This window comes from Peromyscus leucopus, chromosome 4 (genome assembly GCF_004664715.2).
Source record: "Peromyscus leucopus breed LL Stock chromosome 4, UCI_PerLeu_2.1, whole genome shotgun sequence".
NCBI classification, from domain to species: domain Eukaryota; kingdom Metazoa; phylum Chordata; class Mammalia; order Rodentia; family Cricetidae; genus Peromyscus; species Peromyscus leucopus.
In genome coordinates, this window is record NC_051066.1 from 15778127 (window position 1) to 15803284 (window position 25158).

At 47.2% G+C, this 25158-nt stretch overlaps 1 protein-coding gene across 4 annotated transcripts in view; it reads left to right on the forward strand.

Moving 5' to 3' along the window:
- Nucleotides 1-1096: 1096 nt before the first annotated feature.
- Nucleotides 1097-25158, forward strand: part of Pax8 (paired box 8) — a 59111-nt gene continuing 35049 nt past the window's right edge. For 3 of the 4 annotated variants that reach the window (XM_037204721.1, XM_037204722.1, XM_037204723.1), the window contains exons 1-2: nucleotides 1110-1214; nucleotides 1550-1657. In XM_037204721.1, the coding sequence (XP_037060616.1) occupies nucleotides 1633-1657 (25 nt within the window). In that variant the 5' untranslated portion in view covers nucleotides 1110-1214; nucleotides 1550-1632. Of the gene's footprint in view, nucleotides 1215-1549; nucleotides 1658-25158 lie in introns of all 4 variants that reach the window. The other variant, XM_028868681.2, reaches the window with a different exon arrangement.

The following is a 25158-nucleotide window of genomic DNA, read 5'->3' on the forward strand; positions in this document are numbered from 1 at the left end:
CAAAAAGTTGTGAGTTTTCATACTCAGGCCATGCATACATTTCCCTGAACATCCCAGAGTCCACTCCCCCTGTCCTGGCTCCCTCCCCAGTCCAGCACTTTATTCTACCCCTCAAGGCAGAACAGTCCCTCCTGCCCCACGGGCCTGTCCTCTCAGCTGTAATTCTAAATCCAGAGATCTAGTCTGAGATTGCTGGTGGGTAGAGGAGGGGCATGACTCACTGTCCTGTGGGCTCTCCAGAACATGTGCTCCCACGTGCTCACAATGTCCCCTTGAACAGCGATTCAGTGTCAAAGAGAATAACCATGAAGCCACTGCCACCACTTAGGGCCCCTTATACCTTCCCAAAGAATACCTTCTACATCACAGAAGCCATTGGCTCCTGTATCATTGCCATGGGTCAGCTCAACCCTCCCCTTCTCAGAGGCACAGGATAAGGTGAAATCTAGGCTCTGACAGCTTCCTTTAAACGCCTCTCCCAAGTTCCTAATTCCAAAGAATGAAACAGAGAGCTGATGGCTGTGCATGTAGGAGAAGAGAGAAGAGTGCCTATGGCCTCAGTAGTAACCATTTCCCTTAACCTAGTAGTGGACAAATCTCTGTGGTCCAAAGAAAGTGGCTTGATGTTGATCAGGCATCTGCTCTAGAGAGAGTCACATCAGCAAGTAAGGCCATCTTGCATGAGTGGGCTTCTCCTGAAAGACCCATGCCCTCATAGGGAAGTTCTCACCCAGAAAGGGAAAGGTCCCTTCCCCAGGAACAGGGGCAGAGGAGGGTTCCTGGGTGTCACAGAGCGACCTTGAGCTCACTCTGGTGGTCAGTGACCCCAAGAGTTTCCAAAGAACCACATCCTCGGGCCCTGGGCCTTTCATCTTCCACTCCCCCAGTATTTCCTGGCTTGCTGGGTTAGGACTCAGCCGCCCTCTCTTCCCTCCGCTGGAAACAGAAGCTCCAGCGAATGTTTCTAACTCCTGAGTCCACTCAGCCATGTCCCCCTTGCAAAATCCTCCCCTTCCCTCACCCCCCTGCACCCAGCCAGCCAATCGGAGGCCTGAGAGCCTCGCCAGACACATCTCCCAGGGCCTCGGCGGGATAAAACTGGTTGGCGATGCCAGGTGGATGGGAGCAAACTTCAGAAGGAAGAAGAGACGCCTGGGCCCTGGGCACCCTCAGGGGCAGACCCAGGCAGAGAGGGCCTGAGGCCAGCCGGCCAGGTATGTTGCCTACGGGCTAGAAGGGAGCTGATTGGGAAACAGCTGGCCTGTGGGAAAGGAGAGGGTCCCAAGAAGTCTAGCAGCTTTTCCCCTCTCAAGTTAAGTGGGAAGAGGCAGGGGAAATGGAGGGACAGGGTACCTGGCTGGAGTTTGGGGCTTCCTAACCATGGATCCTCCCAAAAGCACATTCGCTAGGCCAGGCTGAGGTTGACCTCTCTTTACTCAAAAAAAATCTCCTACTCTTGGCACTCAATAGGAATCAAAAGACCTGGGTTGGGGAGGGGATGTGGGGCTGGGGCCTCCAGTCTCATGCCCTTTGCCCTGGGTTTATGCAGGGTAGCAGCGTGGCAGCTGGCGCCGCCAGGACCTGCGTAAGAAAGCCGCGAGTGTTCAGCAGGCTGCGAGCGACTCCCCGGCGATGCCTCACAACTCAATCAGATCCGGTAAGGACCGCGGAGGGGCAGGACCCCCAGCCCTCGCGCCGCCGTGCGTCGGTGTGTGCGCTTGGGCGGGTAGGGCGAGAGAGCTCACGCTCCAGGCTGGCGGAGCCCACCTGTGTGGGGACGCAACTGGGGGCGCCTCGGGCCTGGCTCTCCACTGGGGACTGCCTTTCTGCTCTCCAGTTCTTGGGTCTGCCCAAGCTGTCCTTCCCCGGCCTTGGTTTCTGAGAACCACGGGAAGCAGTGAGGGGTTATCTGTGGGGTCATAAGGGTTGTCCTTTGCACCCCTCCAACCATCTTGCACAGCCAATGGACAGGGTGGACATCCTGTACACTCTCAGGCCTTAGGCCAAACAGATTCTAGACTTGCCGCGACCCCTAATCTTTGGTCTCTGGGTGTAAGCAGTTCTTCCCGAGACTCTCCTAGGGCGCCCTGAGCGCGCCGCCCCCCCCCCCCCCGCCCCGCGCCACCTATGTATGCGTGTCTCGTCCCACGGAAAAAAGAGTCTGGGGACTGGGGGTCTGGGAACGGTGGCGTACTATGGTGCTTCTGGATGCCTTCCTACCTGGCTTGAGCCAGGCAGAGACCCACGCTCAGGGCTTCCACTGGCGCAGACTACGCCAGCCGCCAAAAGATCCCAATTTTCCTCCCCACCTGCGCCCCAGCCCAGGGCCTTCAAAACCTCCCAAGCTCCCTGCAGCTGTCCCTGGTCGGCCCGCTCCCGGCCCGGGCCAGGGTGTGCTCGGGGAAGGACCCCTAGGGTCCAGGCTGGCTAGCGTGGTGGCCGCCCGCCACCCAGTCGCACGGCCAGTGCGGACAGCTGGCGGAGGCGCGACTCGGCCCGCGGTGATGGATGGAGCCAGGTCCGGCGCGAGGAAAGCGATTTATGGGGCCAGGGCTCATCGCGATCGATTTGGGTCGGCCAAGTGAGAGGAAATCAATATTTCAGATGAATTCTCCGCGAATATGAAGTCGCGCTCAGCAAACGGGACATTTGTTATAATAAGGAGGGTCGGATCCCGCGCTCCGCGCGGCTGAGATCTTTATTTAGCTACCAGGGTCGGACTGTGCGGCGCAGTCTCGGCTGGGAGGGCCCGGACCGCACTGGAAGGGACACCACCAAACGCCCAGGGCGCGGAAAGGTTTCCTAAACGCTTTGGCTGTAAAGCAGTGGAGGAGACAGAGGGATGCTCACTCCCCACCCCGTTTCCCCGCTCCCAAAGTGGGACCCTAGCTATCTTAGCTGTCTTGGCGACTTAGGGCAGCTTCAGGGACTGCAGCGGCGTGGAGACTTCCCCCGCACTACCCTGGCGCCGAAGCTGCCTGGCACCCCTGATCTGGCTGCTCCTGAAGACCCAGCGCGCCCCTGTGCCACTATCTAAGGCCAGAGCAAGATTTTAGCCCCCTAATCTTTAGCCAAACTAGCGTACTGGGCATTGCCTCTGCCCCGGGAGCTGGGTGGTTTTCCAGGCCCAGCAGGGTCTTGGTCTGGCTCCTGCTAACCTCCCTGGCTAGGCTTTTGGCGTTTGGGATTCACTCTGCTTCAACCTCCTCCTGACCTTTCTGGTGGTGACAAGAGTGGGCATTCTCAGACCTCGAATTCCCGAGGATGAACGAAACTCTTCTCAAACACTGCTTAAGAAATAAGGGTGTCAGAATTTTTCCGGATTGGCTTGTTTTCGTTCTAAAACCATTCCTTAGAAAAAAATGAAATAAAAGAAGCAAAGACAAAAGGCACGATTTACCTTTTTATTCTCAACTAACGACTGCCCCAGTTGCTGAAAGATAGGCACTTCCCCAGCAGCTCAGATGCAGATCGCCCTTGGGTGTGATTGTCTCCCCATCTGTCTCCCTCCCCACCAGGTAGTTTTCTGTCCGAGAAAGCCAAAGGAGCCTCTTTTTTTCCCTCCTCCGAACAAAGGAAGAAATAAAACCGCGAAGGAGAGGAAGAGATACTTTCTCCATTCATATAGCACGATTTTTAGAAAAGATTAAAATGGCCTAAAGGAACCCCAATAGCTCAAATCTGTCCCGCGTTTCTCTCCTGATCCCTGTGTAGGCAAAGCTGAGCCAGAGATGCTTTTTTTTTCCCCTGATCATGTATTTGACGTCGTGCTCCTTATTTAGAGAAGAATTCGTAGCTGACCCTTCTGTTTTTTTTGTTTTTTTTTTTTTTTTTTTTTTTTTTTTTTTTTTTTTTTTTTTTTGATAAGCCCATTCTTCAGGTTTAGCGGCTGGTCCACAAATCTGCTGGCACCTCAATTTCTGCCTGCGGCTGCGGAGTCTGCGAGTATAAGTTTTCTGTGGAGCAGACTCCAGAGCACAAGAGACCTCTAGGGTTTTTTGCCAGAGCCAGGCCAGGCCAGGCTCCCCTGGTCCAGCCATCCTAGTGCCCAGCAAAAGTTTCCTTCACTCTGGCGCTCAGGCTGAGGCGGCTCACCCTTCACCCTCCACTCATCCTGGGCTAATCTAGTCTTGCAGAAAGGTCTTAACATCTTTACAGCTTTAGTCTCAAGGATAGTTTGTGCTGCGAGTGAATTATTTTGACATCTGTAGGTCAGCGTTGGGCTGAACGTTCTGTAAATCCGCAAGATTTTTTGTTGCACCGGGGACAAAATTCTCTAAAAGCAGAAGCTTAAAAAAATATTTTGAAAGAAGCGTGAAAAATGATCGGCGCCACTTAAATATTAAAATGTAAATAAATACTGTTTCCGTGAAGAAGGGAGTTTCGTGAAAAGCAAGTAGATTGTCATTAAAAGTCATAGTTAAAATACTTGTGGAGAAACTATCCCCTCCATCCGTCCTGAAAACGTCATTCTAGCGGCGGATGAGAACAAGGGAGAGATCGTGTCAAAGCTGCCTTTAAACACCTAAAGCCGGTGCCTCCTGGGAAAGAGGTGGAAAAAACTCAACCGGAAAGGATCTGCCTCTTTCCAGGTTTCTTGCTTGGCTTGGGAGGGTGGGGGCGGGGGGGGGGGAGAAAAGGAAAAAAAAGGTTTTCTTGAGAGGTGAACCGGTGTCCAGGAATATAAAGAGGTATTGGGGTTCCTCAATTCATCTTTGTTTCAGGATGGTCCAGCTTCCCACCCTCTGCAAGTTAATTAGGAGATAATTTAGTTGCCTTGTGAATTAGTTTTAAGATAAGTATCTTTTCAAGCATTGTCACTTTAATTGCCCCACTGATTGATAAGAAGTAATTATTTCTAATTGACACTTTTTTGATGTCTATTGGAAGCATTTATTTGAGACCTTTTTGGAGTAAAAGGAAAGTTAATTAATTTTATCAATCTACACCCAAAAGGACTTTGCCTTTTTTTTTCTCCTGAAAAGGACAAAGAACATGAAGGAAACAAAATAAAAATAGATACCATGGAATTTTAATTATTAAGAATCATTTTGGTTCAAAGGAGATCCTCTGTCATATATTAATATAACAAATCAGAACATTTCATGAGAGCCTCATATCTCCAATTTCAATGAGTGCAACTATTACGGGCGCATTTTCCATGGATACACTTATGAGCCCTTTTTGGCATTTTCCATGGATACATTTATTAGCCCTTTTTGCACCTACTTCATTTTGGATCAGGTTCCCTCTGCTTTGTAGCCTTTTTTTTTTTTTTTTTTAAGTAAAATCAATGAAACTTGGAATTCTCGGAACAGATAAAGTCAGTTTTTGTTAAGAGCTAAGTGTGAGTATGATTTACTAACAGCATCCTTGCTCTCTGTAATTATTGATGGAGCTGGGTGTAAAGGTGAAACTTTACTTATGGTGGGTGACACTCGGTCTCATACCTAAACCTCGGAGTAAACAGTTTAATCATTGACCTCCAGCACATTGTACTGCAACAGAGAAAAAGACAGGAAAGAATAAGGAAAAAGAAAAGAAAGTGGACAGACGGGGATGGGGAGAGGGAGGGAAGGAGACAGCAGGAAGTGACAAAAGTACCCCGTTTACTTTGGGAAGAAGGTGGCCCAGTGCAGGTGACTAGGATTTTTAATTTAAAAAAAAAAAAATTGAAATCCTAATTTCAGAACTCACTCTTTTGAACATATACTCTCTTCCACGGTTCCTGAGCCATCCCTAAACATCACCCCAAGCTCCCTCTTTTCTATGATTAAAAGGAGGCAAACTCTTGGGCAGCCAACTGGTTAAGACATTAGGCATCTAGCTTTGAAAGTTTTGATTTGAAAATTTATGAAGAGGAACCAAAAAAGAATACACATTGTGTTCTAGGAACATACACAAAGATTTGGGTGTTGTTTTTATTTTTTCTGAAAGCCTTGTCTCTGTTTGCATATGCACGCTTCTCATAGGCAGATGTGTGACTTAATGACTTAAGAAGATATTCCTGAATTAACCCAGCTCTCTCTCTCCCCCCTCTCTCTTTTTCTTTCTTTCTCCCTCCCTGTCTCCTCCTCCAAGCACACACACTCAGGAATTGTGCAACTCAGGAAGAGAGGAATATAATCATGTAAAATACGCTCGCATCAGGTTAATTTCAGCCAGTGTCTTTTTCAATCATTTATGTGAAAAAATAAAATCTTGTCTGCTTTTAATTCTGTTTCTCCAAGATTATGTGGAGCTGCAAGAATGAGGAAACATTTCAAATGAAAATGAAATTTAAGACGTACAAACAGCAGATAATATCACATACCAACCTCACTATTAGTGAAACTGGAAAAATATATAAATAATGCAAAAAAAATCAGCAAGGGAGAGTTTAGTAATGGAAAATTCCCCTGCAATTAAATGAAACAGTAATTTAGTGGAGATATGCCTGAATGAATTAGCATTTATTAATTGGCTTTCATAAAAACAATGTGTGTGTGTGTGTGTGTGTGTGTGTGTGTGTGTGTGTGTGTGTAGAAATTATAGATTCCCAGCAGGAAAGGTTGCTCAAATGTTCATATCGAGTTATGTCCTTATTGAGTTCTCTCTTTTTGTGTGTGTGAAAAATTCCTGTTCATTCACTGACAAGTTTCACCTGCACATAGAGAGTTTGCAGGAAGGGGAACCTGCCAGAGCAGAAAGAATGAAGCTGCCCTCCCTATTTTATTGATACATTTCTAAACATGAAAACAAGAAGACACACACTGATGTAGTTGGCTGCTTTGCTTAGGAACATCTGAACCAGCTTAAAAAAAAAGAAAGAAAGAAAGAAAGAAAGAAAGAAAAAGGAAAAAAAGTGAGCTGCCTCCTCTGGGGAACAGCTAGCCAAGGCAGAGAAGGTTGCTTTGTGGTTTCAGTCCTTACCCAGACTGCTAGAGCATCCTCTCCAGCCCAGGCAGGAACTATAGTTTGTAATGTCAGCAAGGCCCTTGCCAGAGTTGACTGGTGCATGGATGTGTTTACTTTCTCTCGCCACAGTTGGTCTGTCTTCCTTCAGTTCCGAGCATTTTAAAGCCACTCTACCAATGCTAGGAGGGCCAGAGTTCTCAGCTGAGCTTCGGAGCTTTGAGTTCTGAGAGTCTGAGAGTCTGAGAATGAGAGCCAAAAGATAAAAGAAACATGTGTGTGTGTGTGTGTGTGTGTGTGTGTGTGTGTGTGTGTGTGTGAGAGAGAGAGAGAGAGAGAGAGAGAGAGAGAGAGAGAGAGAGAGAGAGAGAGAGAGAGAGAGAGAGAGATATTTAAAAGGAGGGAGCACGGAATGAATTCCCATTCAAGACTGTGGATTATTTTACCTGAGTTGGGTAAGTTGGTATTAGCTGAGGCACTTCCCCTCCTGAGCTCCCACTTCCTTCTGAGGTGAAACTTCAGGGTTCAAAATGCATCCTAAGAGAGCATACCTCACATCATGCGTGTTTCTTTCTGGATTCAGATAGCAATGCCTTGCTTAGCCCAGGTTCCTTGGGAGAAGGGAGTCAAGGCATATGAAACATGTTCAAAGACTGTTTCTAAGTCAATGTCAGTTAAATGAGTCTCTTTGAGGTAAAAAGTACAAAGAATAACCATCAGGGGGCTCTGGACCCTGAAAGCTAGCCAACCCCAGTTCCCCCAGCACACCAGAGTAAACCTGGAATGGAGTATCTGAAGCCAAACAGGTGGGAAGAGGCTTCAACCTTTTTTATCTGCATTAACAGATTTAATGCTTTAAAGCACATCTGTGGAGAGAGGTGATTATTTTCTCAGGTTCAGAGTCAGGCTTAGCAGGCCTACTAGGATTTCCAGACTCCCCTCCAGTCCACTCCCTTGGCCTTGTAAGGGCCTGATGATCAAATATTTATTTTGTAGGGCGCAGAAAAAAGTCTTCATGGTAAAATTTTTGGGTAAACTCTTCATTCCTGCCACTGAGTGCGAGCTTTGCCTCAACTGAAGATCTTTCCCTAGGAAAGGGGTCTGGGTAGAAGTCAGCATCTTTGTCCAAGGATAAGGGTAGGGAAGTTCAGATGTCCCTCAAGAACTCTTGGGCCCCTTGTCTACACTCATTCCCAAGGAGCCCACTCCATGGTCCCGAATGCCGTGTGAGATGGCAAGCATGCCTAGGCTCTGCACAGCCAACTGTGCAGCCCCTCCTGGTCAAGCAAGGCTGCTTTTATGACCAAAGAAGGAGATCCCTCCCCAAGAGCCAAACTTAGCCTGGAGCTCAGTGCCAGGAAGCTGAGATTTTCATCTCCAAGGACTGTTACAGGTGTGGCACTGTGCTGAGAGCAGCACATCCATCATCTCGTTTAATTCCCGTGACTTTGCCTGACAGGTATGGCCATGGGTATTTCTCATGGACAGAGAGGAAGCTCTCAGTCCATTCCCTTTCCACCCAGAAGCCAGCTCATCAAAACTTGGTAGCAGTAGATGGGCAGCCCACACTTGGAAACTTGATAGAAACTGAGGACACTAGGTAAGGAGGCTGCAGAGCCTGTCCCAGCAGGGATGGCTAGAGTCCTCAGTCTGTCAGCTTATTTTCCTCGGCCAGGTCCCCCAGTCTCTAGCAATTAACTAAAATGGGTTTGTCTGCAGCGTGGTTCTGTCTTTCCATCTGTGAAGGGAGGGAAGTGTTTCCGTTCTCTCTGAACTTCTTGAACATTGTTGAGGGGTCAGCCATTAGCCGAAGCAAAGGGAGGGGCCTTTTAAAAACACATTCCTCCAAAACTATCACCACATCTCTGTCTGTACCCGAAGACACGCCATCATTGGGCACCTAAGACAGTTGAAAGCCCATAGGAAACTTCATTTCCTCCCGCAGCAGCTCACAATCACGTTTACTCTGAGTACCTGGATTTGCTTCAGGAGTGGTGAGTGAGTATCTGTGATAGAAACAGTTTTGGTGTCTCCAGGAGGCCCTTCCTACTTTGCCAAGGGCCAGTACTGGGCATCTAATCTCCTGGCCATGTAGCTGGGGTGTTTCGTGTGGGGCACTTTCTCCAAGTTGAATTTTGTTTCCTCTGCTGCTTCCTGGGGTCTCTCACTCAGGGCATCAGAGCCTCTACAGAGTTCCTTTATAACATTAGCTCAAAATGGGGTTTGTTTTAACCTCTTCGTTTAGCTGCTGAGCTGGTTACAATTTTTGTGATGATTTGATTTAAGCAGAGAAACTGAAAGAAAGGGCATATTTCCCCCATCTTTAGCTCCTACCCCTTCTCTCTCTCTCCCCCTCTCCCTTTCTCCCTCTCCCCCTCTCCTTTATCTTTTTCTTCCCTCCCTCCCTCTCTCCCTCCCTGTCTCTGTTTCTCTCCGTCTCTGTCTCTCTCTCCCTCTTTCTGTCTTCAGCCACTGGGGCCGTTGATTTTGTCTTTTTCACTTGTTTTCCCAAGTGGCCTTGGAGTGACCTGGCAGTTAGTTCTAATTAGTCTGCTGGGACATATTGTCACTGTCAGAACAGGGCAGCAGACTGGTCTGGCTGAATGACGCATCTAAGGGGGAAACAACTTAATCCGCTGTCATCCCGTGAACGGTGTGTTTGCACACACCCAACCCTCTGTTTGTGTTGTAATTTTTATTCTCTGGTGTTTCCAATATCTGAGGGAGACAGCGGAACTATTATCCCTGGGATAAGTTCAGAGGCTGTGAGGTGTCAAGAGGCTGAGGGACTTCCAAAACAACTGTGAAGCCAGGGTCCTGTTCCAGCCTCCCCCATGGAAGACCCCGTCCTGCAGGCAGCAGGAGAGGGCTAAGCCCTGGAGGCTTTGTTCTTGACCTGGGGCCTCCTCGGTTTCTTTCTGTGTGACCTGAAGCAAGTCTGTTGTCTTTTGGGGCTTGATTACTTTATCTGTATGAAATTGGGGGATGTTTCAGGGCTTCTAGGGTATATATAAAACTAATGTCCAAATGAGTATATATAATACATAGTCAATATATCAATATAAATATATTGATTTATATATTCAAAAGAAATTAATATCCTCACCATGGCACATAGTGGCTACTTAAGATTTCTTTCTTTTTTTTTCTTTCTTTCATTTTTTTTCACTTTTTAAAAAAGGAGACTTTAAGAGCTAGGTGGTGGTGGCACACACCTTTAATCCCAGCACTCAGGAGACAGAGGCAGGTGGATCTCTGTGAGTTCGAGGCCAGCCTGGTCTATTGGGTCAGTTCCAGGACAGCCAGGGCTACACAGAGAAATCCTATCTCAAAAATCCAGAAATAAAATAAGATAATTAAAAATAGAAATAAATAAAAAATAAAAAGACACTTAAGTAGTTTGGGTATCAGAGGATAGCATGAATTTCTGAGGTCTCTCTCCCCACCTTCTGAATGCCCCATGAGCTACCATGACTGGATTATAAGGTGGTGGGGATCAAACCCTAGGGTTCCTGTGTGCCAGGCAAGCACTCTAAATAAATAAATAAATAAATAAATAAATAAATAAATAAATAAATAAATAATTGTTCCATGTCATGGCCACCAGGGCATTGAGTGTCCAGGACATATTTCCAAACAACACATTGTTTTAGGAGGTCTTTCAAGACTTCAAATGGAGAACTTGAACCTAGGACTGAAACTTTGTTCTTGTATAGATTTAGGAGAGACCGTTTCGTATTCCACATAGACAAACCAGTAGGCCCATCCTATAGGAATGTTGAGATAAAATAAAGGGATACTTGGGAAGCGTTGACTGAGATCCCTGAGGTCACTGTCAGCTGTCACACTATCCTAGCTAGAAAAGCACTTCTTGCTTCATTTTGCAAGAAAGCTTAGTACCAGGAGCATTAAGCTTTTAATAGAATGAACTGCCTGTGGACTTTAGGTTGGAATCCAGAACATTCTAGGGCAGTGGTTCTCAGCCTATGAGTTATGACCCCTTTGGCAAACCTCTATCTCCAAAAATATATACATTATGATTCGTAACAGTAGCAAAATTACAGTTATGAAGTAACAACAAAAATAATTGAATGGCTGGGGGTCACCACAACTTGAGGGATGTATTAAAGGGTTGCAGCATTCGGAAGGTTGAAAACCACTGTGCTAGGGTCTTAATGGAATCTTCCTGGGAGCCCCTGTGTCTTAGTGATTATGTTGTGTACGCAGCTAAGACAGGACATGCCAACGTTTGCCTTAGAAACTTGTTTTTAATACAGACCCATATCACTTAGTTTTTAGAAATTAAAAACCACCCATTTCCCGATTTCTTCCCTTTTCTCCCCACCTCCTTCTCTATCCACCTCTGTCTTCTATTTTGCTGCTTTGCATAATAATAATCCAGTTGGAGCCTGATGGCCAACCCTGGTTGACATTTAAGTCTTGGGTACTGAGCGCTAGCTGCTGACTTCAGCTTGGCTTTGCTCTCTCGTTTGAACACTGACTCTGTTCTTGAGGAGCCTCAGAAAGGGAGTGGCCATTGTGGGGTGGACCGACCCACACTCACAGACCCATTTTCTTATGGGCATCTGATTCTGACTCTGGGGTGGAAATGAGGAGGAGCGACGTGGGCAAGAAACAGCACTCGAGTCAACCTAGGAAGCAGTTGGAATCTGGGAGACAGCAGTTTATCTCAGCTTAACTAGCCTACACGGAGTGCCACCTGCCATGTTCAGGGCACCATGCCAGCGATGGTGGCATTTGTGGCCAGGACACAGAAGGTGAATAGCTGAACTTTCATCATGAAGACACGAGAGGCCCCTACTCAGGGCCGGGAAATGGATCTTGTGAATCCCTTTAAAGGGAACAGACCCGTAGAACCAGGATGGGGAAATAATCAGACTAAACAACTCAGGGGCAGGACAAGGACAAACGCTGACAAACAGGGCAGTCGGGAGCACCAGGAGGCTCGGGCCATTTATCTTGAACAGCCACCAGAGAGCAACCTCGTCATCACTGTTGACAGATAAACCTCCTCTGGTCTGGTGGGTCCATGAAACGCTCTGCTCCAAAAAGGTAGCCTGGAAGCCTGGGTAGGAACAGCAAGCTCCAGGGAAGTCTACGCTGGAGCTTCATCTCCATATGGCTGGGCATCTCAAAATGAGACAGAATTATAGGTGCCAGCATCATGGACAGAGGCCCACTTCTGCAGAGCTAAAATGCTAGGCTCTACCAGCTGGAAGGGGTCCTTTGCCTGGGAATACCTGAGGCTCCGCAGCACATCCTGCTCCTGCCCAAGCTGCTCTTTGATCCCATCCCTCTAGAAGTTGTTCTATGCCTCATGCAGTGTAGACACAATGGTTCTTTCATTTGAACACCGACTCTGTTCTTGAGAAGCCTCAAAATGGAGGTGGCAATTGCGGGTGCCTTCACCTTCTGACAGGCATCTGTTGCCACCCATTGCTGACATCTGCACACCTCTAACTGTTTGCAGACTATTTTTTTCTGTGTTCGTCAATCTGCCCCACACAGACGTCACCCATCTTGAGCCCAGAGAAGCTAGGTTTCCCTTTGGTAAAGGATAAAAGGGTATGATTAAGAGGTTGGTCTTTAGGGTCACGCATACCCAGCTTTGAAGCTCTTCCCAACTGCTTATACTGTGTGAGCTCAGGGGCACTTTGTCAATCAATTGTGACCCACTTTGCTGCCCATATCTGAATTCTCTTCAGCAGACCCACCCCCTCTTATAAAGCTTTCTGATTCCTTCTTCTTCCCCAGTCCCCCCACGAAATTCTGCTGCTGTGTTTTTATGGCTGTTTGTAGTCTGCTTTGTTTATGGGGTGTTTATCTTTGTGACTCCTACATTTCAGGCTTGAGCTATCTGAGGGTCTGTCAGGCCCCTCACACACACATGACGAGAACTGCATAGGATTTAATCATACTAAATAGCCCAGCTAGCCCCGGAAGAGTTAAGGTCAAGGGGAGTCACAGACGAGGCTCTGTCATCACACTTTCGTAACAGAAGACTGAGGGTTTGCACACCTGGGCTCGGGTCCTACAGTCCTTGTGGCAGATCTCGAGCCTCTTCTCACAAACCAGAGCTCTCTCAAGGGACCTTGTGGCACACACTAAAGTGTGGTGAGGGTGGGTTAGAGGCTTTAAGATGAGAGAATATATTGTCTGTGGCCTGTTCTGTGTGAGCAGGATTTAGAAAATGGGAAGAAAGGGCCTCCCTCACAGGCTGAAGTCCAGTGAGAGCTGCGGAGACACACAGACACTTAGATGCCCACATATTAACACACACACACACACACACACACACACACACACACACACACACACACACACACCTGATACACCTAATACATGGACACACACATGCGACCAGACTTGGAACTAGAGAGAGGTATAAAGGCACACGAGCCACTTTCTTGTGGGCTCATACAAGGGCATGGCCAGTTCTGAGAATGAGTGGGTGGCTACTTAAATGTTATAGTCTGGACACCTGACCATTTTCAGTTTAGTCCTCCTTCTTGGTTACACACACTCATGTACATACCACATATGCTGGCAGATGTAAGTTTACATACAGACCTGCACTACTACCTTCTTACACACATAGACACACTGGGAATAAGACTTGACAATGTTTAGAAACTGCCCTAGGACTGCAGCTGATAAATGGGAAAGAGAAGTCCCTCTGTTCTCAGAGACCCCTAGAGACTCAGCTATGAAATTACAGGTGTGACTGATATGTCTTGGTTGAACCCACATTTGCAAGGAGATGATAATAGATGGAGTGGGAAAGCAGAATCCAAGCTATCCAGGGACTCTGCTCCATACTGTGGGTTCATTTATGCATGGAGAAATGGCCCATACCACCTTGGGTTTGTAGCTTATGGTTTCAGATACGAATAGAGGAATATGGTTTATCTGGACATGTCCTAATTCCCTGACCGCAGTTCCTTACCAAGTTAAAGAACATGGGTGGTCATGGAGGTTCAGTAGACACTCTCGGGTTCAGCGTTATTTTTGTCAGCTGGGGCTCAGCAACAGTGATCACTTGCTGGTAGTCACCTCTAACATCATTAGCTCTCTGGAATTCTTGGTGGATCTTCCCTGACCTCGATGGTCACTAGTGGCAATCACTGAAGGACTTATTCTTTGCTAATCCAGTATTTTTGTACCCTGAGGATGGAGCATTGAGTGCATGTTGTCCAGCAGGCTCCCCTGCTCAGAAGAGACCATCGTCTCTAACATGCCGCTCTGGTTTGGAGTTCTGGAGCAGCTCTTCCTCTTGGGGCCCTTTGGCATTTGTCCCGAGCCTCCTGAACAGCTAACCAAGCTTACACAGGTGGTTATTGGAGAAAACTCGAAAGGGAACGGGAAAGTTAGCAAGTCTCAGGAACGTATGAGGCCAAGATGGTTGAAAACACCCACAGAGCAGTGTTTATGATTACTGCAAGCAAGATGGTTTACTCAGAGAGCAAATAGTTATCACTTTCATAAGTCTGCAATTCTCAAACAGCGTTTTCTTGTGGCATCCATACAACAGAGCCTGAAGTGCTAGCGGGGAACAGTGCATTTGTAGACAGAATACTTTCGAGTTGAAGGTGTGTAAGTTTTTCTGCTTGTGAGCTTCTATGCCTGTTTGTTGGGACCCAGGATCCAGGATCTGATTCAGCATTGCTGTCAAGCTCGCTGCTTCAAAGTGTTTGTTGTAGAACAATCTGACAGCCCTGACTTAATCCATGTCAGAACAGCTGGCATTGGTATGAAGGGGAACTTGTCTGATGTCCACACAGAGATTATGCCTCTCCAGTTACATGAAATAATGAGATCATATGAAATAATGAGAAACAATGAGATGGAGATGCTCTCCATCAGAGAGTATCTTTGGGAATCGCTCTGGTTTTTCCTAACAATGCCCTTTCTTTCTAGGTACATGATAATAGTTCACACATGTTGGTCACTTAAGGAACCCAGGTGCTTTGAAGTAGAGTAAGGTGGCTACTGGAGCGGGGCCTCCCATTACTCAGCTTCCCAGGCATGCGCCCACTCACCTGTTACATCTGTGCAAGCTGCCTTGGTCTCATTCTCTCAGCTCCCCTGGTAAACACCTACTTTCGTTTCCTGTTGCTGTGATAAAATATCCTGGCAAAAGCAACTTAAAGGAGAAGGGGTTTGTTTGGCTCAGAATTCCATTGCAGAGAAATTAAGGCAGCAGGTCCCTGAAGCTGTCAGTTATGCTATGCCCACAGTCCGGAGCAAAGAGCAATGAATTAATGCACACCTGCACATTCAGCCTACAGTCTCCACTCATACAATCTAGAATTCAGGGAATGGTGCCAATCATGTTGGGTGGGTGCTCTCACCTCAATTAATGTAATCAAGACACCTGAACCCTTTCACAAAGACAAATCCACAGGCCAAACTAACCTAGACAATCCCTTGTGGACTCTTTCTTCCTGGGTGATTTTAGATTGTGTCAAGTTGACAACTGAAACTAATTGTCACAACACCTGAGGCCACATGCTTCTCCTTGAAATTTCCTCTGAAGGTCTTGTCATCTTCAAAGAGTCTGTCCTAGAAACCCATAGACACTGTGATTTCTCTTGTCTCCCTCTGGAGTGCACACATATCTTGGTCCACTCTCTGGGAAGGCTCCTAGTCCCAGCCCTCCATTCTCCCATGGGAGCCTCTTACAGGTCCATTTCTCTGCCTGGTAGGTGCTCAGTCTCCACCCTGTGTCTCAGGAAGCATCTACATACCTCTTCGCTCTCTGACTCTGCCTTATTCCCTCGGCTGCCCAAGAGCACACTCTGCAAACCCATCAGCATGGCCCATTGGTATTTGATTCCATTGCCCAAACCTTCTCCGTGTGCTCTTACCTGATTATATATTCCCAGGCCCCTCAAGCCCCAGGTTTTAATTCTAAATTATTTTAAGCAGGATTAGCATTAAACCATTCAGTTAAATAAGTAAATCCCTACCAAATCCTTCAGTGTAGTAGGCAAGGACAAAGTGGCTCTTGCTGGGCCAGGACAAAGTGACCAAAGGGGACAGCAGCAATGGCAGCAGGACTCATCCTTTCCAGAATCCAGCCTCTTGGTCCTTGAAGATGAAGCCCCGAGGACCGAGAGTCTGAGGGCTGCCACAGGCAGCCTTCTCAAGCCTGGATACCTCTGCCATCACGCTGACATTCCAGAGACAGAAAGCAAAGTGGACTTTCATCCACAGCCAAAGAGGCAGGAAGAGCCTCAGTCCCCACAGACACAAAATGCTGAGCAAGAGGGAGAAGGAGGCAGGCTGAACTGTGACTTGTGGGTGTAGCCGAGGGAGGGCCAGAGATGAAGTTGCACAAGGTAGCCCAGGCAGAGGTGGGGAATTCTAGGATGTGTGTCCTTCTGAAGGAGCTAACAATGGATGGGGTGCAGAGCAGCCCTGGAGGACTTGACAAAGCCAGGCCGGGATATTCATTCTATTCTGCCTTTAGAAAGTCTGCTTACAGAGCATTTGACCCGCCTGTTCATAAAACTTCCATCCTTGCCTGGCTGACTTCACATTTCTGTGTTTGGCACTTCTCGTGGACTTTTTTTTCTCTCTCTTGCCAGAGTCTGTTAGACTTTGTGATGTTTTTATTAAGGGAACAGCTGTGGCAGTACGTTTTGATAGCTAGATTATTCACATTATCAAAATGTTTTGATTTCTCTCCTCTCCTGGCGCCGTTCCAGAAAACCTTAGCCTGGTGATTTTCCAAAATTATCCTGGATCCTTGCTGTACTTCCTTTTAATCCAATTATTAACAGGTTTCTTTTGGTCAACTGCTAGTACAGGATTTGAGATGATTCCCCGCCTCCTTGCCCACCTTATTTCCCAGTATTTCTCTATGGAAACCCACGTCTCAGCAAACTCATCATTGTTTTCAACACACACACACACACACACACACACGCACACGCGCACGCGCACGCGCACGCGCACGCACACGCACACGCACACGCACACGCACACACACACGTACATTCTCACTTCTGCACCTTTGCCCCTTTCAGTGCCAGCCCCTGGTCATCCTCCCTCTACCCACAACTTTGACAACACTTTGGTCAAGATCCCCCCTCTCAATAAAACTCTCAGATAGCCTCAAACTTTAGTGACTGTCCTGTGTGACTTCCCACACCATCAGCCCTGTTCCCTCTCCAGCACTCAGCTCCCGTTACCCGCAAACATTCTTTAGCTTTTCGATTGTGGTGTCCTGTCTCTGGACTAGATGAAAGTAAAAACCTTTTCAAACCTTTCAGTTGCCCAGCATGTTGTACAGAATCCTATGTGGAGTGAGGACCCTGTGAATGTCTGTGTGGGTAACTTCCACTTAATTCTTCAATAACATGTTTTATTGTTTTACTAACTGAAGGTTTTCCAACATGAAGCACACCTGATTCTCTCCATGTGACATGGTGTAATTACTTTTCAATTTCTTTATAATAAATGACAAGCAGGAGACTGAGGAAATAAGAAATGCAGCCCCCCGCCCCCCCCCACCCCCCCTACCCCCGAGAACCTGCTGCAGGTACCAAGGATGGAGCTGCATCACTGGCACACCTCTCCAGCCCCGGTGAGGTCAAATGCAAGGTAGCCAGGCTGGACTACAAAGACCACTAGAAGTTGCAAACATGGGCAGACCTTGTCAGTTCTACCCCAAGGGCCTGCCTGGTGGACAGAGGCTGCTTGGCGGGTGGCTGGTTAGATTAAAGTCAAGCACTCCTGTGAGGATAGAGGATTTCTAGATTCTTGTAGGCTAGACTCAAACGACAGTCAATGCCTGGCATGTAGATGTGTAGTCAAGTGCTTAGCAAGAATTTGCCAGTTCAAAGAAGCTGCCTCCTCTTCCTCCTCCCCCTTCCCTCCTCTCACCCCTCCTCCTCATTTTTTTCTTTTCTCTTCTCCCATTCTTTCCCTCTTTTTTCCTTCCTCCCTTTTCTCAACCTCTTTTCTTCTACCCCCTCCCACACACACACACACCCAGCTATATTCTTCACACTAACAGGGATTATTTCAATGGATCACCGTGTGCATGTTGGTTTGACCACAAAGATTCGTGTGTTAGAGACTTAGGCTCTGTAATGGTTCGTTTTCATTGTGAACTCAACTGACTTTAGAATCACCATGAAAACTACACTTCTGAGACTATGTGGGTATTTCCAGAAAGATTTAACTGAAGAAGGCAGAGCCACCTTAACTGTGGTTGGCACCATCCCCTAGGCTGGGGTTCAGGACCAAACAAAAGAAGAAAGCAAGTTGAGCTCAAGTTTTCTGACTGTGGACTCAGTATGTCCAGACACCTCATATTCCTGCCGTCTCCACCATGATGGACTGTATCTTCTAACTGTGAGCCAAAAATAAACCCTTCTTGGTTTTTTTTTTTTTTTTTTTTTTTTTTTTTTCAGAAATGAAAAAGTAACTAATACAATTCCAAGTGTAATGGCATTGGGACCCTTGGAGATGAAGCATGTTCCCTAAGAACAGTGTTTAGCTCATGGGTACACTTCCATGCTTGTCTCAGGGGAGTGGGTTAGTGTTTCAGGATGGGTTGCTTATATAATAGCTGGTACAATGTGAGGCTACTCTGGAAGTTTGGCATCTTCTACATGTACCTTAGCAGACCTTGTCTAAAACAGAGCAAGGGAAGAGATGTATGTTGGGACTTGGCTGTGCCAATTCACTGATGCTCTTCAGTGAGGGAAAAAAAATCCCACCACAAGCTTGAAGGATCAAGAATAAAAAAGACCAGAGTGGTGGCTTGGGAGGGAGACAGTGATGCTAGGAGGTGTGGGTGTGATGTTTAAAGGGGTCTTCCCCAGAGTTTTGCTTGAACTTGTACTAGAGGACCCTTTAGAGGGACACTAGATGACAGCCAAGTGCCTCAGACAGGTATCTCACAGGGGCCTTCACATCTGCTGTGTTCATTTCAGAGCTAAAATCCCATTGAGGAGGCTGGACAGATGACTCAGCAGTGAAGAGAACTAGCTCCCAGAGGACACAGGTTCAATTCCCAGCACTTGCATGGTGGCTCACAACCCAGTTCCAAGGGATATGACACCCTCTTCTGGCCTCTATAGTCACCAGGCACACCACAAGATGCACAGACATACATTTAGGCAAAACACATCTATAATCCCAGCACTCAGGATGCTGAAATAAGAGGATTGAGAGTTCAAGGCCAGTCTGGGTCACATAGCAAGACGCATATACATCTACACATACACAGACAAAACAAAAATGAAAACAAAACAAAACAAAAGCCTACTAGTTTATGTATTGGTTTGTTAGGGCTGTGGTGACAAAATACACAAGCAAGGTGGCATAAACATCATAAATTTCTCATCGCACAATTCTGGAAGCTAGAAGCTTCAAGTCAGGATGTCACCAAAATGACTTCCTTCTTACTTTCTAGCTGCCAGTGTGCTGACAGTCTCGTGTCCCTTGGCTCATGGCAGCATAACTTCAGCTTTCACATGCCCCCCCCCATCTGCCTATTCCTGTGTCCTAATTTATACTATTGTCTATGGCATGATCATAACAGATTAGTGCCTGTCCTAATGGCCTCATTTTAACCCCATTATCTGCAAAGATTCTGCTTCCACATCAATTTACATTCTGAAACATTGAGGGTTAGGACCTCAACATATGAATTTAATGAGTAGGACACAGTTCAGCTCATACTCATATAAGTACTAGTTATCAGGGTCTTGCTCAGTACCCTTTCCCTAACCTTGACTTTACCTGCGGCTAATTTGAGTTCTCGTGACACCAAGTGCAGAAATCCAGGTTTGAGACTGACAGAGTAGGGGATGATGGAGTAGGGGATGTCAACACTTGTCATCCGAAATCTTTTCTGTTGCTCTATAGTGGAGGGGACTTCACCCCTTTTGCCTAGCACAGAACCCCATATGAGAGCCTCAAGTATGGATTTAAACTTAAAAAGATAAAAATGACAAGCATACAAGCTGATGAGAGAACACACAATCTTTTCGGGTACTCCTTGGTTCAGAATACACTCAACCCAATCTATGCCGTCTCTTCTTCTACTACGACAGCACCAACATCCCAAAAGGGCCTCTGTGGAGAGAAAACGAACAAGTCAGAAAGCAAATTCTGTCCTGGCTCTGCAAGGAAGTAAGTCTGGACATCAGGTCATCTCTTCTTTGTTGTCTGTCAGGCACACTCTCAGAGTAGCCTGCATATGCATGGGTACATGCCGCCTTTCTCAGACTGTTGGTCACAGCAGCCTGCTCCATCATCACAGAGGTTCATAGGAGCCCTTGTGATTCTCTGTGAACTGTTCTCATCTTATTACATCAGCCTCAGGGCCACCCTGCTGGTGTGCTATCTAGGGGGCTCAACCTTATCACTTTCTTCCTCTTGGGAGACTTCTGGCCTTAGCCCCTGAACCCAAGGACAGCCCTGGAGTATTAGGCCTCTGGGACCATATGCTCTGCAGAAATCTAGGCTCAGATTCATGTGGCCACAAGTCCTGCAGGCAACTCCACACTTTTTTATTCCCGACACTCTGTGTGTATGTAGCCTTAGAGCAAACAATTCCTTTGCTATGGTGCCAGGTTCTGGGTTAGTGGCTGTCATAGTTATTGCGGTGGTTTGAAAGAAAAATGGCCCCCAAAGGGAGTGGCACTACTAGGAGGTGTGGCCTTATTGAAGGAAGTGTATCTCTGTGTTGGTGGGCTTTGAGGTCTCTTTTGCTCGAGCTTCCCTCAGTGTGACTGTCAGCCAACTTCCTGTTGTCTCTGTGTCAAGATACAGCACTCTCAGCCCCAGCACCACCTCTGCCTGCACACTGCCATGCTCCCCTCCATGATGATAATGGACTGAACTTCTGACACTGTAAGCTGCCACCTCAGTTAAATGTTTTCATTTATAAGAGTTGCTGTCACTTCCTGGTGTCTCTTCACAGCAACAGAAACCCTAACTAAGACAGTTATGGAAACCACAGATGGGGATTTTGTTGAAGACTTTGCTTGGTGTGTTGTGCTCAGGAAGACAGGTCTTCGTGTGTTCCCCCCTGTGTAACTCAGGGGGGCCAGGCCTCCTACTGTCCTGCCTTGAGGGATCCAACTCCAATCTTTCTTCCTCTCTCGCCCCTCTCCACCCCACCCCTCCCCACATATACATAGTCTTTCTAATTGTGTCTGATTCTAATTCTAGCCAAAGCCTACTCTTTCCTCCTCTCTAAGCTTGTCAATCACATCTTAGTTAAGATCTCAAAGGCAAAGAAACCCAGAGCTGGAGAGAAAACGAGAGAAGGCTTGGTTCACAAGGGGAAAGTATATCTTTTTCTCCTTTCTGATGGCATTGTATTTAAGACTCCTCATTTATCTGGCCTCTTAGTCACCGTAGTTACTCTAACTACAGCTGTGTTTCTTTCTTGTCCTCCCTCTCCTTCTCTACTGCCCCTGACATCCTGCTTCATCTTTCTCTCCATTCTCATGTATTTTTTTTCTGTCCCCACTAGGGGTTCTTTTAGCCACCTCTCTATTTTCTTCCTTACCCATCTCAAAGTGATTTTTAAACATGTTCATTAAACTCAAGTATATAACCTTGTAGCAGAACTACAGAACCTCGTGTCCTAGCAGTCCATGATAACATAGCTTGAATAGCCCCAGACATAGATACACACACTGACCTCCTCTCTAGTGTACACACATCACCTGTGGGTATTCTGCAGGACTGCTTGGTGGGAGGAAGGTGATAATACATGTGGTCCATAGTTAATGGGTCAAAAAGCCTCAAGGTTTGGTAACATAGTAAAGGTTATTAATGTGTATGTTTCCCAAGGGCAAGCCCACCATCTATTCAGAAGCCATTTCAACATATGTTACAGGTCTCTCAGAATACTATCAGAGAGTGAACACTCATTGAATTAAAATCTAATTGAAAATTGTTTTAATATCACCCACTTTCTTAAAACGGCAACAACAACAACATAGCCACTAGTCTCTGAACCCAGGGGGAGTCTGGGGTGACCTGGGGGGAAGCTGGAACTCACAGTGTATACTCAGCTCTGAATTGCAGAGCTCTGGCTCCTCTTGTGTAGCTCAGAGATGTCTAGCACTGCCCAGGCCTTTGGTACCAGGAATCCACAGGCCTCAGGAAGCTCTGGGGGAGGAGCCAGAAGAAAGACCTCTAGCACACCTTCCAGGACTCTGGGAGGCTCCTGGTTGCAAGTTCATGTTTAATCAACTAATTAATCATTTTGGTTCATGTTTTATATTCTAAAGAGTGGATATGAACTCTGAGCAATCACCAGAAGATCTTTTGAAAGACCCAGGATCAGGGACAGAATGCCAAAATCTTCTCTTTGAATTGTACAAGGTGGAAAGTACCTGGCTTCCCAGGGGAGGCTAGTGAGTAGTAAGTGGGGGAAGGAGGACTCTGCTCCCCAGAAAGGAGCCTATACAATCAGAGGAGGTGCTGCAGCTGCCCCTGAGGCTCTCAGGATCCAGACACAAAGCCTGAAGAGTGAGATTTGCAGGCAAGGCCAACAAGGACAGAGTGTTAGTGACCCCTGCTCCTGGTAGGCCTCTCTCCTTGGGTATATGGAAGCCAGAGGGCAGGGTATAGATCAGCCACACCCAGAGTCACAGTCAAGGGCCTTCATGTCTTTAGGAAGGTGAAGTACTGTGCCTGTTGTTCAAGAAACTACCAAAGTTCAGCCATAGGGACAAAGATGCACATCTAAGGCTTAGTCTACTAATTAAATATATAGGACATGAGCACGCTGGAAGCAGCCTTCAGAAATCTTCGGGAGAGCCCCAAAATTCATCCTACCCAGGAAAAACTAGAGCGTGGCAGCTTTCAGGCTCAACATGACCATGACCCAGCACTGGCCCCTGTCCTCTGGAAACCACATATTGTCCTTAGGAAAAGACCCGATCTCAACATCAGCAGTACTTTCCCCAGGAAGCTTAGGGGCTTATTGGCATTTACAGCAGCTTCATCCTTGAGAATACAAACACTGGGGGCCCTTTTGGGGAGGGAGGTGACAGGGTTAATCTAAGGGCTAAGGGAGGCAGAGAGAAAAAGGCCTTGAAACCACAGCGAAGCCAACCAGATTAATGGAGGAAGAGGGGGGTAGCAGACCATTAGGAAGACAAAGAGAAAATCATGCTGGAGCAATAGAAAGGGAAATCTAATATCAACTAGGGAAAAATAAATGGAGATTAGGGCAAACAAATTAGCTTTAATGGGTTCAATGCTAATACAAGAATAACAGCAGACTGTGAATGCCTTTGAGGGGAAGATGGGATAAGGAACCTGGGCAGTCAAGCAGGCAGTGGAGATTATGCATGGAAAGGGGGTGGCCGAAGGAGTCAGGGGAGGGAGAGAGGGGAGACCGAGGTGAAGGAGCCCAGGGAAGGCGGTGTAGGAGTGGCCTGCTGTCTCTGACAGGAAGGGGCTGGTGACAATAGGTAGAGGGGCGGTTAACACCGGGCACAAATGAAGTAAGGAGACTGAAAGAGACTGAGGACAGGGGGAAGGCTGGAAAGGCAGAAGAGAAGAGGTGGAAACAGAGCAGAGGAAAATAATCCAATGTGGAAGAGTAGGGAACGGCAAAGAGCTGGATTTTTTTTTTTCTCTCACTGGGAAAAATCAAATAGTGACGATGTGAACACCAAAACTCTGATGTATGAAAACCTGGAAAGAACTTTAAAGTGGGGTTGGAAAGCACACACACTTGGTAGGTGGTGTTGGAGGCCTGTTCACTCTTAGGGACCACCGTGCTGCCAAGGGTAGCTGAAGCCGTGAAGTGCAGAGTATTTGCTTAGGCATCACATGGGAAGCCTCCAGCTGGAGGGGCAGCGCTGGCCCTGTAGCAATGTGCAGACTTGGGCAAATTATGTACCATCTTTGCTGCTTACCCTGCCATACGTAAACTGGAGACAATGTGCTTTCTACCTCAAGGGCTATTGTGCGAATTCAATGGAAAGATGCGCTTACACTGTTCTGCTTGGCTCAGGAAGGAGTGTGTTTCTCAATGCTGCCTGCAGCCGTTACTCCTAGGCATTAACTAACCCAGGAAAGGGGTTGAATACAGAACACAACCCGCCCCCCTTCTTCCTTCTCTTCTTTCCTTTTTGAGGGGTGATATTGGTAAAATACAAGTCAAGTTTGGTTCTTTTTCAACGATAGCCTAATCCAAAGGAAAGCTCTTTACCCACCCTTTGTGTCCCTCCTTCTGCACCCATACAACCCCCTCTCCATACCAGAGTACTGGAGATAAAATAATAGTACTAAGCCTTCGCAGCGACCCCACCCTTTGGGCTGGTCCAAGCAAGGGTATCTTTCCCATCTTCTAGGGGAATCCTGCTGGGAGATAATCTTTCATTTGGCTGAGCTTCAGACATAAGAGACCCAGGGTCGCTGTTGCTTCTCCCAACTGCCTCAAAGCTTGTGGGGGGGCAGAGCGGGGCAGATCAGAGGAAGGCATCCACAAGAATGCCCAGGAGTCAATGAGTAACCACCTAGTCATGCACTTCGGGAGGAAAAGGAGCGGTGGCATCATTCTTGACCCCCAAGGCATCCAGAACCAAGCTTTTCTCATCACAAAGGATTCTGAAAAGATGAGAACAGAAACAACCCAGGCAAGAGGGGCAACTGTGGCCGGGGAATTTGCTACTTGCTGAGATGTGAAAAAGTAAATTGAAACCATTAGAGAAAGAACCATCCATGAAACCATACCCCCAAAAACATGGATAGCAAAACAGACACAGGAATGGCAAACCTTTATGGATGGTTTGCTGAGTCCAGGTCCAAACAACACACCTAAGCAGAAGGAAATGAAGTTCATGCCCAAGTTATAACTTAGAGGTGAAGTACAGGTTTTCTGGTCTCTGTCCTACACAGCTTCAGAGAGTGAAAATCAATGAATGTATGAACCCCATCCAGGAATCATTGCCACAACACATGCTGGGAAGCTGCTCCTCAGTTGGTGTGTCTATGATGGGTGACTAAATGGGCCAACTGGTAGCTAGCAGAGGACTGGAGGACTTCCTTCTTGTTCCAAGAGGTTGTTGGCAGCAGTAGTTGATCTAGATTCCAGTTTTCCTAGAGCCAATCTCACAGGTCTCCAGCAACATCTAAGCAAAAGCGTCAATCACATTGCCACTCCAAGCCTCAGATCTCCGGAACGTCCTTCAAGCACCTAGATCAGCGTTTTCCTTTGCTTCCTCCAGCCCAGGGACAGTGGCTGCT